We start from the raw sequence: 16,660 nt of genomic DNA, 5'->3' as shown, positions 1-16,660 counted from the left end.
AACCCAGTTTTTTTTGTACTACCACAACTACTTGTAGATAGAAGTAGCTAGAAACAAGGCTACCAAAATTAGCTCGAATAGTTCTTCAATAAACTTCATTCCAATGGCCTTCTCTGCAACCATATCAAGTTTTCACACTTCAACCCTTCTCAAGATCCATATCAATGGCTACAAAAACTTGACTAGAGTCCCACTAGGCCACCCCAAACCTGTTCTTGGGAAAATTAGAGCCATCCATGCTGTAAACTCATCTTTGTTCCAACCATTCCTCACGGAAGAATTACTCAACAACGCAATGAATAACCCTTTACCCATATTTCAATTCGAAGAATACATGGCCCTAAAGACAAAAACTGTGAACAAAGCACTAGAAGAGGCAGTGCCTTTGCAACATCCATTGAAAATCCATGAGGCAATGAGATACTCACTTCTTGCCGGTGGAAAGCGTATACGACCAATTTTATGCATTGCTTCATGTGAATTAGTAGGAGGGGATGAGTCTTTAACCCTTCCAATTTCTTGTGCCGTAGAGATGATCCACACAATGTCACTAATTCATGACGATCTCCCTTGCATGGACAACGATGATCTTAGACGTGGAAAACCCACAAACCACAAGGCTTTTGGTGAAGAAACCGCTGTTCTAGCGGGGGATGCTCTCCTCTCCCTTGCCTTCCAACACATAGCAGCCAAGGCGGCAAAAGTTTCTTCCGACCGTGTCATCCAAGCCATTGCTGAGCTTGGTTCAGCAGTTGGGTCTGAAGGGCTTGTGGCAGGTCAAGTTGTGGACCTTTGTTGCGAGGGGAAACAAGTGAGTTTGAGTGAATTAGAGTACATTCATGTCCATAAAACAGCAAAGCTCCTAGAGGCTTCAGCTGTTTGTGGAGTTATTGTGGGAGGTGGGAATGTGATTGAGATAGAGAGGCTGAGGAGTTATGCTAGGTGTATAGGGTTGTTGTTTCAAGTAGTGGATGATATTTTGGATGTGACCAAGTCATCCGAGGAGTTGGGAAAGACAGCCGGGAAGGATTTGGCAAGTGGTAAGGCCACATATCCTAAGCTTATGGGCATTGACAAGGCTAAGAAGTTTGCCAGGAAGCTGGCAAATCAAGCAGTGCAAGAGCTTGCCTATTTTGATCCAATAAGAGCTGCCCCATTATATTATTTAGCTGAATACATTGCCAATCGACAGAGTTAATTAGTGCTTTCTTAGGGTATGATCAAAACTTGCTGGTTGCCTGTGCATTTTTTTTTTCCTTTTTTTGATAGGAAATACTGAATAATGACATTAAATCAGGAATAAGAGACTACAGCCATATCATGAGCACACGCGTGCTCTAAAAAGCTAAAGCATTCCTCTAGCCAAACTACATAGTTCTCAAACTCTTTGCATATGAGCTAACAAGTGAGCAGGGACGTGCATTTTCTTTTTTAAAAGGAAGTTCTGTAGAAAAATCTTGGTGATGCAATGTATATTCTATATGTTAAAGCAATGTATTACTTCAATTAATGCTCTGAAATCTGATATTACATCACTTGCTGTATATGGTCATCAGATAGAAGAGGTCAAGTCACTTGTAAGCAATTTTCTGAATATATATATTTTTTTTTGGATCTCAGAGACAAGGTAACTCAGCTGCTCATAACATTGCTAGACATGTTAGCGAGTTTTCGGTGTGGATGGAGGATGTTCCTTCACATATTTTTTCTGTAATTTTGGCTGATGCGACTGTTCTCTAAATAATATTACAGTTTTTCTTCTAAAAGAAAGAAAAAAAATTAATGCTAGATATAAAGTAATTAGATTGGATAACACAATATAGACATAATATACTCATTTTCTTTATTTTAAGTGAAATAGAGAGACCATTCAAAAAAAAAAAAGTGAAATAGAGAGAAATTTATTAGAATAAATGGGGCAAGAGGAAAGACAAAAGAACAAACGTGTAAAGAGCCGGTCAATCTAATTTTAGTTATTTTATTTATTTATTTATTTATGGGAAGTCTAATTTTAATAATTGACCTTTGCCATACACATTGTTTTGGAATGGAGCTGCGAGGGTAAGTAGTATATTCGTTGAAAAATAAAAAAGAAAACATGTAAATATCAATAATAGAAACACAAACTCACCATAAAAATAATAATAATAATAAGAAAATGATCGAGAGGAAAGTTTTAAAGAATATACTCCATATATTCTCATGTTTGAAAATTTAGGAAAATAAATTGAATGATTAAGAGGGAATATTTGTTTCATTACATTCTAAGCTCTACTTCAACATTCCCTCCCAACTTGGTACTAACGTCCATAAAATAAATCCGCTGGTCTCATGAAAAACAGTTTCTTTAACATTCACATCCATCCGTATAAGATTACTGGCATTTGAAATAAAAATAATGATAAAAGTCAAAGAAAACACAGCACAAGCCTACTCATCGACCATTTTATGAATGATTAAAACTTATCAAGTGTAAACTGATGTAGACAACCCAAAAAAAGAGTAAAAGTAAAACCATAGTTTTGGAATCTAGAACAGATCGGCCTGTTCAGCTGGGAATTGGGACTCAAAACTGGTACGGCGAAAACCAGTAAAACCAGCAGTTCAACCATTTCAACCAGTAAAACTGAAAAGTGAACTCATTTTTGGTTCTTTAAATGTTCGGTTTTTAAAACTATCTATAAAACTTTTGCTTTAAGGGCAAAGATTGGGTCCAGTGCTTTATGCATTGGCCTATTAAATTATGGAAGCATGACAAGTGTTTGATATGTGTCTACATTCCAATAAGTCCAATAGGAGCACCAGACCCAAGTTGATTTCGTTCACTTCAATACATTACATTACAATCTCCAATTAAATCACAACCACACATTTTTTTTTTATGACATGGAACCTCACTAAGGTAGGGCCCTTTAGACCCACACTTGGAGAGTAAATCACGGATACACAACCCCACTCACCAAAACCGTGTATCAAGTAATCTAGGGAAACTAGTGTGAATCTAGGATGTCTAAGTCTGCAGCTCATCCAAAGCCTCCAATTACTAGGCTGCACCTTGATGGGTATGTGTTTGAATTTAATTGGGAACTAAGAAATTGTAGTTAAGTTTTGTCCCCCAAAGAATCTATTTACCAATGTTTTCACACCTCATGACATGAAAATTGTTTTAACCAAGTTTTTCACAATCTTTAACATGATTCTTTATGATTAATTCATAATAAAAGCGATGCCACTAATAGTCCAAGTGAAAATGATGTTATTCTAATTGCAACAAGCCAGTCATGTAAGCAGTAGTGAAAAAAGTGGCAAGAAGTAATCGTGTCCCTGTCATTATTCTTCTCACCTAGAACACAAGACAACACGAACATTTGTAAATTTATTCTAACTCAACCACTTGGGATGCAACTTCAATTATTTTTGTGTTACGACAGGAGGAATCTGATGAACAACCATAATGTATGATGCCACTGAATGACAATTTTTTAATTTGTATGTATTCTAACCTGACAGCTCCCGAAAACTAGGATTTCGGAAGCCCAACTAGCTAATAACCTTCTTAACATTCTTTGCGTCCCTCCCTCCCTGCCCTCATGGTTATGTTTGTAGTGCCACTGACATGACTGCATAAATTACTTCCTCATGTGCCCCTCGAGCTGAAATTTCCATGTTCTGTCCTCTTTATGCCTTTCTCCACATGGTAATGAGATTGGTTGAATAAGAGTAACAAATTGATTTTTCATGGATACTATGTAATAAATGAAAAAGCGAGGCCCTTTTCTGGGGAATGAACAGTTTTTTGACTTTACAAGGCTTGAAATACTCTTTCATATACATGATTTATGGTCACAATATTACAATCTCCACATTTTGGCAAATATAAATGAAAGGTTGAATCGATCTAATGGTCAATAACAAAGTGTTTCACTTGCATTCAAGGCTACAATAATTTATACTTGTAAAGAAGGTTTTGGGTATAGACCTGTAGAGTCCCATACAGCAGCTGCAGACAATCTAACCCAAGACTTTTGGACGCCAACCTGCAATTACATCTTCAGGCTGTGCACGTGTTTTAATAAATGAATCCCTTGAGAAAATGGCCTGCATGTCAGGAACTCCGCATTATTAGTAATAAAGAACTTGTCTACAAACTAAAAAAGAAAATATTACTTGCACAAACTTCTATACTATCTAGAGCTACACACTTTCTCAAAGACTGTAGTTACACCGAAAAAAATTATGGATTTAAAAGAAACTAGCTATTCAGGTGAGTTGAAGTAAAAAAATGCCACATATGGAAGTCAAGAAAGCAACAGGGGTGAGGATTTAAAACATGCATTTGCCAAAATGACCGATGGATCTAAAGATCAACGCATCTTGTAATTTTGATATAATATCGGTGACCGTATTTAATTGAGCAACAGTTGAAAAGGTGCTGATTTTTTATTTTTAATTTTTTTTTTTGTTGTTGCTAAACTCTGAAAATATACATTCACACACATGATCACAAATACAGGAAAAAGGGTGAACAAGTAAAACATACGACAAGTTTGGGTTTAGCCTTAGGTTGACCTAGTCCTTCAATAAGGTTTGAGAAGTTAAAGAATGGCAGATGCTAAGTTATATATATATATATATATATAAGTGTCTATTAAACTTAATAAAGATGTACTCAGATTAACAAAAATATGACATTTTTTATCCATCTCTGATCAATTAACATGGAGGTACAAGTTACATAGAATAATATATATATATAAGCCAAATATCCCTAATAAAAATTGTAGCCTACACACTTTTAGGGAATGAAAATCACCGTCAAATATAAACTAAAATTCTCAACAATCTCCCTTTCAATATAGACAAACAAAAAAAATTTAAAAAAAAAAAAAAAAAACTTGTCCTTGGAGATTCTTAGGACAATTTCAGCCGTAAAATTAAAAAGTACATTTCTTTCTGAATTGTCAACATCTTTTCTTTTAAAAAATGTATCAACAGTTCTTCATTTGGGTATTAACTAAAATTTAGAAGTTAAATCACAATTAGGATAAAATAAAAACCATCCTCATTCATGGTAATATGAGTTAAATATATTAGTTAGAAAGTTGGGTTTAAGTGACACTTTGTATGCCTTTTTTCAATATTAAACAATTCAACAACATATGTATATTGACAAATACATTGTTGGATTACATTTCTCCCCATACATTCCATGCTTGCAAAATTTCATGACAATTAGAGATCAATAAATATCTTTTCTATAGAAATTTTTGCATATCATGTTTTTTATATTTTAAAGCTATATATAAAGCATGAGTTTATGGATTGTATAGTAAATAATATTTGATTAATATGAAATTTGGCATGTGTTAAGAACAATGAGAATGTGCAATTTAGTGGTGGAATTTTTAAATTATTAGGCCAACCATAAGTTATTGAGTGGTGTAATATTAACAAAGAGTTTCAATAGGGATAACTTGATCTAGTCCCTTTAGTAAATCATGAATTTAACTTAATGTATTAAAGTAATATCATTATTTTAAATGAAATCAAATATGAATGAGAATTAATTATATGTTTTTTGTCTCAAACAAAAGAAATCCATTGAAGAATCAGAGATAGAGAGATTGGAAAAAAGTTGGGGAAATGAATAAGAGCAATAAGGAAAATTTTTACAAATTCTTGCTATGCCTTGATATGAGACTATGGTACAATGGTGTGAATGATGTTACGGGACCATTACCTAGAACAAGCTGATCAAAATTTTCTCCAAATGATCAGCTAAAAAGTATAAGCAATTTCATGGCCAAGAGCCTCATAGCACAAATGACACCTCCTACCCTCCTACTATTTTCAACGGAGACATCTAGAGTTCAAAGCCCCTCCTCCTAAAATTATTGATGTATACCAAAAAAAAAAACTATCAATTCGTGGCAATACACCATCTAACCTAGAAAATTCTACTGCCACATTAATTAATGTTTAAGATGATGAAGCACTACTTTCACCAAAGCCATCACTTTAAATCTTGAAATAAACAAATTCTAAGCTTTAGGGATTTGTCCCCTAGCAATTCTATAATGGTTGTCAGCACCTCCTACTCTTAAATGAAATCTTTAACCGTCCAAGTATTTAGGCTAAATAACATCAACAACCATCCATCCTACAAGGGCTACAGTTCGTATTCTATGAGATGGGGAAGGGGGATGGGGGGATGGACAGAACAAAAGGAAGAAGGAGAACGAATAAATGAGATAGTAGTTTTTCAATTGTAATTATTTGCATGTAGTCCTTAGCAAAGATTGATCAGAAATTTGATAGTTACCATTATGGAGATCTTAATTTCAACTTTAGTCCAATTTATTTAGCACATTATGAAACAGTTTCCAGCCTATTCACACTCCCTCAGCTCCCTCCTCCCCACCTCTCCCACCCCCCAACTCCTCAAACTAAAAAAAAAAAGAGAAAAAGATTAAAAGAATAAGGTCAATGACATTAAAAAGAATTAAATAACTAGAGGATTTTAATGAACGTTATTCGCCTGCACTTGCCATAGAGGTTGGCAAATTCAAAGAGCATGCACTCACCATGGAAAAAAAAAAGAGTTTCCTATTCACCTACGCATTCAAGGTCTCATTTATAAACTAAAAAAATTGTTAGCGGCCTCTGTAGATTAGTTGTATTTATACTTAGAATGGTGCAGGACTTCAGGTCCAAGGTTCAAGCCATTAGTGGTGTTGGAAATTGTGAAAAACCAATGAAACGTGATCACTAGACATAGATAATAAAATCTAAAATTTTGCTTGCATTGCACATACCTTCATATAAGACTTCACATAGGGAAGAGAATCAGGAACTGACCATTTCTTGTAATGTCCCAAAGCAATCTCCAGATGATACAGCTTGGGTGCAAGTGACAAATCTACAGCAGAAACCTCTTTCCCATTGACATAAGGACCCTTCAAAGAAAAAACTCAATCACAATAAAGTCAGGAGAATTCATTTATTAATTAATTTTTCTTTATGTATATGTCACCAAAACAAGTGATCAAATTTCACAATAGAGATATTGCACCAAAGGCATTTTCCTATACAGGAACGGTGTGTTTCGCAGAGTAAACTTTTTCTGCTGGTTAAACTTTGCAGACATGTTGGAATGTGCCAAACTTATGTTTTGATAGGTAAATAATTCATTTTATTAAGAATTCAAAGAAAGCAGTATTCCTCTGTACGCAAGTAATGTACTAGGAAAACCACAAGACTTATTGGAAATTACATAAATCTAGAAATTCTTCCAAGGAGGAAAAAGAGTTTCCACTTAATGAAGCCATCCAATCACACATAGACAGTAATAATAACAATTTTAGCTCCAAAAACAAATGCTCAATTCCCTAGAAAATAAGCCAGTTTTTGTTCCTGCCAAAGAGCCCACATGACAGATAAGGAAATAGCCCCCATAGATCAGCAGCACAATGTAGACCAAAACCCCCTTTCCAACACACCAGCAAATCCACTACCCTTCTTGGCATAGCCCAATGAAGGCCAAACGTACAAAACACCCAAAAGACCATAGATTGTGCACATAAGCACAATGACGAAGCAAATGGTTAGGGTCTGTAGTCTCTACACTGTTCATGCACATGCAACACCACTCAACCAGACAAAATGGGGGCCTCCATAAATTATCCATAATAAGAATTTTTTCCCTAGCCACTATCCAAGTTAAAAAAAAAGATACTTTAGGAGGAACCATGACCTTCCAAATGCTTTTCCGGGGAAGCTTTGCAAACTGCCAGGAGTAATAGCCTGATAAGATGACCTGACAGTAAAAATACGACTTCTAACGGGGATCCAACATCTTTATTCAACAGAAGCTGAGATTTTGACTAATGAAAATTTTGGAGGCATTAATATCCATGAAAGTGAAACATATCGATTAGGAGTCCTATTTGTATTTCATAAAAATTGAAAAAGTCCAGTCCATTTTCTAGTACGTGTAGAATCAATTTCATACTTTCAGTGATGCAGAATTCAAAAGACTTTCAATGGGGAAAACATGAAGAAACCAAAATTACCAAAAATTGGACTTGTAGAAGCTGAGGCAATCTAGAAGCTCTCTACAACTAGTTACAGTAAGGTTATGTTTGGTAACTGTTTTTTTTTTTTTTTTTTTTTTTTTCTAGTCCAAAAAAATTGTTTGTAACCCAAAACAAGTAGAATACAATTTAAAAAAAAAAAAAAAAAATCTCAGAATACAAAGGAAATTGAAAACAAGTGTTTACCTGTTTTCAGAATTAAAATTCTGAGAGACGCCACAATTAAAGCCCACACCTGAGTTCAAATCTCTTTCTCTCTCTCTCCGATGAGGGTTACAAGCTTAAGGAGTCTTTGCCTAAAACTTTTTCATTAACAAAAAACTATTCATATATGATTTTTCTTAAGCCACTTGAATTTCAAAAGGAAGGAAGCATATTATTATTCCATGAATACTTTGGTCTGGTTACATACATCCATGGGTGGAGAGACCTTGGAAGCCTTTCTATTCATGTCCTTCACACCATCTATGAAGCAATCCTTTTTTTTTTTTTTAATAAATAACGTAATAATATTATTAATAATAAAAAGATTGCCAAGCCGGGTGCATTGGGGATGTACTATGGGGGCACAAACCAAGAAACAAAAGAACAACGGTAAAAAAAAATAGCAAAGGAAGAACAAGAAAAATGAGAAAAAACCACACTCCATTCAAAGAGAGTGTGTAAGAAAAAAGTCTTAATCTCCAGCAAAGAGCGTTCACAACCCTCAAAACTTCTAGCATTCCTTTCACGCCAAATGCACCAAATCAAGCAATGAGGCACTAATTTCCAAACATCAATGTGACGATGTTGTGCAAATTTTTCTTGCCAAGCCTCAAACAACTCAAGAACAGTATGAGGCATAACCCATTAAATACCAAACAAGCAGAAAACCAAAGACCACAACTCCCAAGCTATGGAGCAATGAAGTAAAAGATGATCCACCGACTCCCCACACCTCTTACATATATAGCACCAGTCAAGCACTATCACTTGTCTTTTATGAAGATTGTCTATTGTTAAGATCTTACCTAAGAAAGCAGACCAAGAAAAGAAAGCTACCCTTGGAGGAACCATTGATTGCCATATCATTTTCCATGGAAAGGAAACAAGATTAGGAGGGTAGAAGGAGCTATAATAACCTCTAACCTCAAAACTTCTATTCCTTGCAGGCTTCCAACAAACCTTATCTGGGCCAAACCCCCGCACTAACAAAGAATAGACCAATTCCATAAACCGGTCAAAGGTTTCTTCTTCCCAATCTTCAGGTGGACGACGAAATTGCACATTTTAGTGAAACCTCCCAGCAGACCAACCCATAACTTCAGCCATTGAGGAATCCTTTGACCTACTAAGACAGTAAAGCTCTAGAAAGGCCTCTTGGAGAGTACAATCCCCACACCACACATGCTTCCAAAATTTCACTCTAGTACCATCCCCCACATCATAAACAAGGAGTTTAGAGAAGTTCAACTAGCCACTTCTAGTGTATCTCCACAAGCTAACCCCATAAGGACTTATTACCTTCTTTGTACACCAACCACCCCAAATGTTCCCATATTTTACCTCTATAATCCTCCTCCATAAAGCATTAGTCTCCGAGCCATACCTCCACAACCATTTACCTAGTAAGGCAGAATTAAAGTTACCCAACCACCTTATACCCAACCCCCCAACCTGCAAAGGCCTACAAACCTTGGCCCAATTAACTAAATGTATTTTAGGTTCACCACCAATCCCATTCCACAAAAAATCTCTATGAAGCAATCCTTTATAAATCAAGCGTAATTTCGCCTAGAATGTCTTGAAGCATAAACAAACTTTGAATGTTGAGTCAACATGGATGATTAGTGTGGTTTATGAGTGCAGGGTACAAGCTGGATGCTTTTGACTTTGAGAGATGCAAATGCAATGGCCAATAGATTGAGAGGTAAGGGAGATGTGGGAATATGAAAGACGCACGCCAAGTATTTGATAGAATGTATGAACGGAGTATGAGTTTATAGAAAATTGTTTATTTTTTCAACTAACTAATCTTATTTCTAACTTTGAAAACACAAGAAAACCTGTTTCTGTTTTCATTCTTAAAAACAAGTTTTTGAAAATAAAAAACAGAAACAGTTACCAAACCTGACCTAATTTGTCTGTCTAAAATAAGAAACTGCAGGTTTTTAGCCATCAGGTAGAAAGTTTTAGTAATTTTGTCAAGATTATTATGTCCTAGCAGCTTCTTTTCTGGCCTTAAGCTTTTATTTGGTGTGCCTTGTTTCAAATATATCAGGTCTTGATTGATCCAACCCTTAGCATGGCTTGCCTACCAAGTTTGCTTGGCCACCAAATTTAGTTGTTCATCAAGCTCATCTTCTAAATGTATGATATGCTAAGCATATTTATGGAGATGAATGAAGAATGCAGAAAAACCAGTGGCTTTGCTTAGGAAACTAGTATGATGCCTGGTTTGGTGCATTCATGCACTTTCAATTTGCTGTATCTAAACTCTCAAACAGTTTTCCAGCAATCATAATTCTTTCACCATCATTGATAACAAACAACGCCAGGTCATTTAACTCTTCAAACTCTTATCTCTTTAAAGTTGGTTGGAGAGACAACTGAACCCCAGTGACTTGTTTATTCAAATTCTCATCACCTCTTTCTTCTTCCCTTCTTTTCATTCCCTCCTATTTAGTGATTTGCTAATACCTAATCAGGGTTTTGAAATCTTGCGCTCTGGTATGACTGACCCTGTGTGTTTGTTAGGAGGAAAAGTGGGATGATGGAAGAAAAATGGAAGACTGATTGCCATTTTCGCTTGTTTGGTAGAGTAGAAAATGTAAGGAAGGAGAAGGGGAGAGATGAGTATCCTCCATCTTGGCCCACCAACAAAAGATGAGCAATAATGCCATGCGTCAGTAAATTTGACATCTTTACCCTTGTAGTTTATTAAAAATAAAACACAAGGACATATAGGAATTTAATGCTAAATGTTTTTTCATCTCTTCGCTTTTCCATTCCTCATATGAAACACCTTTAATATTCTTTCTTCTATTTTAGAATTTAAAAATTATCAAAAACTAAAAGATATCAGGAAAAAAAATGATTGTGGTGATTTTGACAGACTTTTGGAAAACAACTGAATTTCCTTATAAATCTTGATGACTAGATAATATGTTGCTCACAGAATCAAAACTAAGCACCGCCTCAGAGTCATTTCTATGGAAAATTATTTGGAGATCCAAAATCCCTCCTAGAGTTTCTTTCTTCCTTGGACAGCTGTGCTAGGGAAGATTTTGTCAACAGATAATTTACAGAAGAGAGATATTATTGTTATGGATTGGTTTTTTATGTACAAATAGAGTGGGGAAAATGTGGATTATCTGCTTCTACATTGCCCAATAGCATTTGAGATGTGGTCCATGGTGTTTTGTCCGTTTGGTATACGTTGGGTTTTGCCTAGTCAGGTAAAGGTTTTGTTAGCATCTTGGCAGGCACCGTAATGTCGCAATTTGGAGGCTTGTGCCTCATTGCTTGATGTGGTGTATTTGGTAGGAGAGGAATGCTCAAAGTTTTGAGGGTTGTGAACGGTCTACCTTGGAGTTCAAATCTTTTTTCTTTTATACATTGTTGGATTGGGCTAGAGCATTACAATTATTCTACTGTTATTCTGTTCTAGATTTGTTGGAGCAATGTAATTTGAGATGTTGAGGTTGTTTCTTTCTTTGTATACCCCCCTGTATACTTGGAAATCTTTTTTTTTTTTTTTTTTTATTTAAAAGCGTGTTATAAAAAAATAAAATAAAAAAAAGAATCAAAATTAAAGCAACCGTACTGACACATTTGAATAGCCTTGTTTTGGTCTTTGATGAGCACAATGTGTGTCATAAGCATCAAGGATTGTACAAAAGATTTAGGGTAAAACATCCCTTGTAATCTCTTTTCCTTTTTCAACTAAGGCACATATGATGGACAAACAAATTCTGGAATATGGAAGCCAATATGAATTTAACGTAACAATGATTTTCATAAAATTGATTTATAATCTTTTATCCAAACCAACAAGGAACCACGGATAGACAGACAGACAGGGAAAAAATAAGCATAGAGAACTCACATTGTCTTTGATATGATTGTTAAAAGAACTTAGCTCACTAATTAATGCTTTCTCTGTTCCGTCACTCGGGTCTTTGCTCTTGAGGAAACCAATAAATGTGGAGAAGATCTTTGATCCACTACAAGAGAGCAGTTAAAACAGCTATTGTTAGTAACTTAGTTCCTCAGTTTGTAATTCCAATCATTTTGGAAACACAAGAAGACATAAAACTTAAAACCATAGCATAGACATCTAACAACTAACAACTAACAACCATGGGTCGATTTTCTGAAGTCACTCTCTCTCACACACACATACACATGCACGCATGGGTGTTAACTTACAATCAAAAAATAAATTTGGGACTCTTATTGAATATAACATCATGGAGTAAACAGTGACTATCACCAAACATCACCCAAAAAAAAAAAAAAAGACAATGGGTGCTCCTATTTCCAATGGTTATGACATTTTATTTTTATTTTTTGATAAGTGGTAATGACATTTTATTATAATGAAAAATAGATCTTGCATTTACTATACTAAAGTTAAGATTGAGAGAACTGCAAACTCCAAATATGCATTATGACCACAGTTGATCCAAAAGGCAAGAAGGTATTAAGAGTGCAAGTAATGACACCCAGAACCAAAAAAGAAAAGAAGCTCAAAGTGTGAAACATAAATCAAACTACAGAAAAAGAGATAACATCACAATCTCATTTGGTTGTATGTGAATACCAAGATGCAGGAAATGATAAAAAGTAGCATATGTTACTTGGAACTGCTGAGACCCAAAATACCCACATCTAAGAGACAGGACATGTACATTGAATAGATATGGGTATCTGCTAATGGATAGTGTCTAGTGATTAATTGCACAAGTCTGTTGGAAAGGATGAAGAAAAAATAGTTATAAATGGAATGTGGATTCTTTTTCATGACTTATACTGGTGGTGAAGGCATTATTTAAGATTATTTAAAAAGAAGAAGAAGAAGATCAAGGCAAGACATAAATCAGAGAAAATTACCAGAATATAATATGATGAGTTGCATTTGATGAAACTGATGTTATTATTTTTGAAGATCTTTGCCTCATATACATGGAATTTTGTAGTAGATCCATTCATAATAGAGTGTCTAAATTTTATGTTGGCCATCAATTGACCACAACCCTCCTTTTTCCAGGCTTGGGATCAACTGAGAACAAAATATGAAACTAAACACAGACACAGGCAGAGTTGTTCTTGTTATATGAATGGACTTTGGCATCCTCTAAGTTAACTAGCTCAAACTTTCAAGAGTTGCTGGATACCACAACTACCCCTGTGCTAGGATTGCACCCCATTTGCACCTTCTTTTTTTTAATGAAAATATTACTTATAAAAAAACATATCAACCCTAAAAACTGTCATTATCAAATACTAGAAAATGAGTCAATATAAATTCAAAATTGTAAATAGCAGATTTGTGGTGGAGTTCCATGGTTAATAAAAAAATGAAAGCAAAACAAAGTGTCTGTGGGAGGAGAAAGTGTGAAGTATTGTGCGTGTCTGGGTGGGTGGGGAGTTGAAGAAGAGACAAATAAGCATGGAGAAAATGGAATACCAAAGCTCCACCCAAAAGGTTTCATAGTTTCAAAAGACCAATGGAAACCTTCCTGCATCAAGGACCTTATGAAGTCTCTACAGTTCATAAACAGTACCACAAACTTCCCCTCCATAAGTTTTCCATTAAATCCAATGTTAAAACAAAGTTCAGTGATGTTTTATTTTAAATGATATTTTCCGACACCCTAGCAGCTAATGATACAGCGTCAACTCACCCTTGAGCACCAAATCCTAAAACCATCCACATTGTAGTTGGGACCTCTTCAACTTCATTCAGATGTTCATAGATGATTAGAAGTGTTAGATTTCTTTAGCAATGAAGCATTCTTGTTGGTGTCCAATGTTTCTCTATGTCCACCTAACTGCAGTAATTTTTTATGCAAGGAGTTGGGCATATTTAACATATAAAAGCAATTGAAAATATTTATTGATATTCGTCCACAAGAGGGAGAGAGAGAAAGAACAAAAAAAAAGACCAATAATCTACAGTAAAAAATGTTTGCATTTTCCACAGCTACTATAGCATGTCCATTTCACTGCTACAACCACCCTATAGTAATCTAAGCCAAAAGAAAATCTGACTATCAGACTTTCTAATATTTACTTTTTGGTGCTAGGAAATTAAACACATGCATGATGACATTGCCATTATGCACTATGAATGTGATCTAAAGCATTCAAGCTTTTAGTATTTTCTAGTGCTGAGCATGTACAACCACATGGTTAATGCATAAACCACTGCATATAAACCATACACTGAAGCCTTCTCAGGTGGGGTTCCCAATGGTGGATCAGGATACTTTTCTTCTAGTGCTTGTGCAATAACATCTGAATCTGATATCCACTTCTCATTGAGTTTAATCACAGGAACTTTACCTTCAGGGTTGAGTTTTAAGAACCTAGTTAACAAAAGATACGGATTAAGAAAGAGTTGTAATAGATAAAGACAGAAAACAGAACAAAAGCCTTGAGTATTTAATATAACAATACTAGGATATGGAGTTTACTTATAGAAATAAAAAATAAATAATGATACTAGGATATGTACTAATGTGTGCATTTGAGTGTGTGCACACACGGGTGGACCCACAACTGGGTTTTATCCACAATTTGATAAAGAGGAGATACTCATTGAAAGATAAGAAATCGGATCATTACCAATCTGGCTTGTGGGCCAAATCTACCAACTTTAAGTCATAAGGGAGATGCTTTTCCTCCAGAGTCAATAATACCCTCTGGCAAAAGGGACCTGTGAAGACAAACAAGGAAATATCAAGAAATAACTTCCTATGCAAGCAAGACCAAAAACTATACCCCTTAAGAGTATCACAAAACTAAAAAGCATGACACGGCAGTTCTTGGAAAATTAGGACCATACAACAGGCGTATTTTAGGTTTCAAAGAAATAGCAACTATCAAAATCTTTAAAAGCTACATAAAAAATCAAAGCAATCTTTTTTGCTTAAATAAAAAACATTTGTTTTCCACCCAAGTCCCACCACATTGAGGGGATTTTGGAGCGTCAGTTCTTCTTAGGCACAAAATATTACAAATATTATACCCAAATAATATTATAACTTGTTTTATTATAAAAGCATTCGCATCAACTCAAGTAAAAAATTCTATCTATTTTAACACAAGAACCTACTTTTTTCTATTTTACATACCCACTTTTCAAAACACCTTACATCAAATTATCTATTTTACACTTCATAACATTAAAATATCAATTTTTCTTGATTTTTTAATTATTTCTCTTCCTTCACACACAATAACCATTATCTAACCTCTTTCTTCATCAGCATATGTAAAGAAAAAATGAATAGTGTTGTAAATTGTCTTAGTAACTGTAGAAACTTTGCAAATTTTTAGTGAGTGATTTTGGGTGTTGCATGTGTAAAGACAACTTTTTCTGTTTTGCATTGACCGATGCAAATGCTCTAATATGCCATTTTGAACGCCACTAGTCTGTGCATGCATTGGTCCATAAAAATAAATTCCATAACCATGTTTACCATGTTCTACCACTGTACTTGTACATTTTCCAAACAATAAAAGGGAAACCCAGACCCAGTGACAGTGTAGAAACAATGCTTGATATTTGTTTTTCTTTGAGGCATTTTATCAGTAACCAAAGGGACAAAACAAGAAGATAGAAAAACAAGAGCTGTTACTTACAGTCGCCGGGCTTGTTGGGGTAGTGGTTGAAGATTTGACGCAGACTTCAAGTGGGTTCGAAGAAGTGGTGGACAGTGACACTGTGAGAGCTCTTCGGGTCCCGTAGCGACCGAAATGGTTGGAGGCAGCGACGCAGTTTCGGGGGAGCTTGAGATTGAAGAAACCCAACTGTCTGACGCTGGAAGATAGCGCAAATGCTGTAGGTTGGATTTTCAAGGTCGACATTGCTATTTTGGTTTTGGTTTTTGAGAGAAACTGTGTGTTTGTGACTGTTAGAGAGTTTTTAAAGAGCTTTGGGATATATTCTTCGCTTGTAGTGTATGTGCTCTGCTTGGCTGGCTGTGTCCAAAAGTGAACCGATATGATATGATATGAGGTTCTGTTTTTGTGCCGAAAGAATCGGATTGGAAGACGCTGGATTTTGCCGTACAATGTCCTTTACCCTTGTTTTGTGCTATGCAACATCCCCCTCATGTTACACGTGGGAGGGATGTTTTACCTTTAGATTTTCAATTTAAATACTCATAATAATTTCAAATTCATCTATTTTTAAGATTTAAATCATAGGGTTTAGTAATTTAACATTTGATACATCAAAAAGTTATTTTATTCAATTTGACACATCCTTTTACAACTCACTACATCAAATCTTTTATTTTTCACATCTACTCTCTTTATTTTAATTCATTTCATCTCTCTTTCGCTCCTCTCTCTTA

At 35.2% G+C, this 16,660-nt stretch overlaps 2 protein-coding genes across 2 annotated transcripts; one reads left to right on the top strand and one right to left on the bottom strand.

Moving 5' to 3' along the window:
* LOC112003012 (geranylgeranyl pyrophosphate synthase, chloroplastic) lies at positions 1-1,670 on the top strand. Its single transcript, XM_065780195.1, has 2 exons — positions 1-1,214; positions 1,298-1,670. Exon 1 carries the CDS (start codon positions 104-106, stop codon positions 1,196-1,198), a length of 1,095 nt encoding a protein of 364 aa, XP_065636267.1. The 5' UTR covers positions 1-103; the 3' UTR covers positions 1,199-1,214; positions 1,298-1,670.
* A 2,103-nt stretch (positions 1,671-3,773) lies between these two features.
* LOC112002186 (glutathione S-transferase DHAR3, chloroplastic) lies at positions 3,774-16,421 on the bottom strand. Its single transcript, XM_024034370.2, is given in 7 exon segments — positions 3,774-4,098; positions 6,816-6,956; positions 12,181-12,298; positions 14,522-14,665; positions 14,925-15,015; positions 15,945-15,965; positions 15,968-16,421. Coding segments are annotated over 7 exon segments (804 nt in total). The 5' UTR covers positions 16,170-16,421; the 3' UTR covers positions 3,774-4,011.
* Positions 16,422-16,660: the final 239 nt, after the last annotated feature.

Source organism: Quercus suber, unplaced genomic scaffold (assembly GCF_002906115.3).
Source record: "Quercus suber isolate HL8 unplaced genomic scaffold, Cork oak 2.0 scaffold_227, whole genome shotgun sequence".
NCBI classification, from domain to species: Eukaryota; Viridiplantae; Streptophyta; class Magnoliopsida; order Fagales; family Fagaceae; genus Quercus; species Quercus suber.
This window is presented reverse-complemented; position numbering and strand designations above follow the sequence as displayed.

Excerpts from the sequence above, each read along its gene's own strand:
- LOC112003012 (XM_065780195.1), top strand. The coding sequence starts at position 104 with ATGGCCTTCTCTGCAACCATATCAAGTTTTCACACTTCAACCCTTCTC.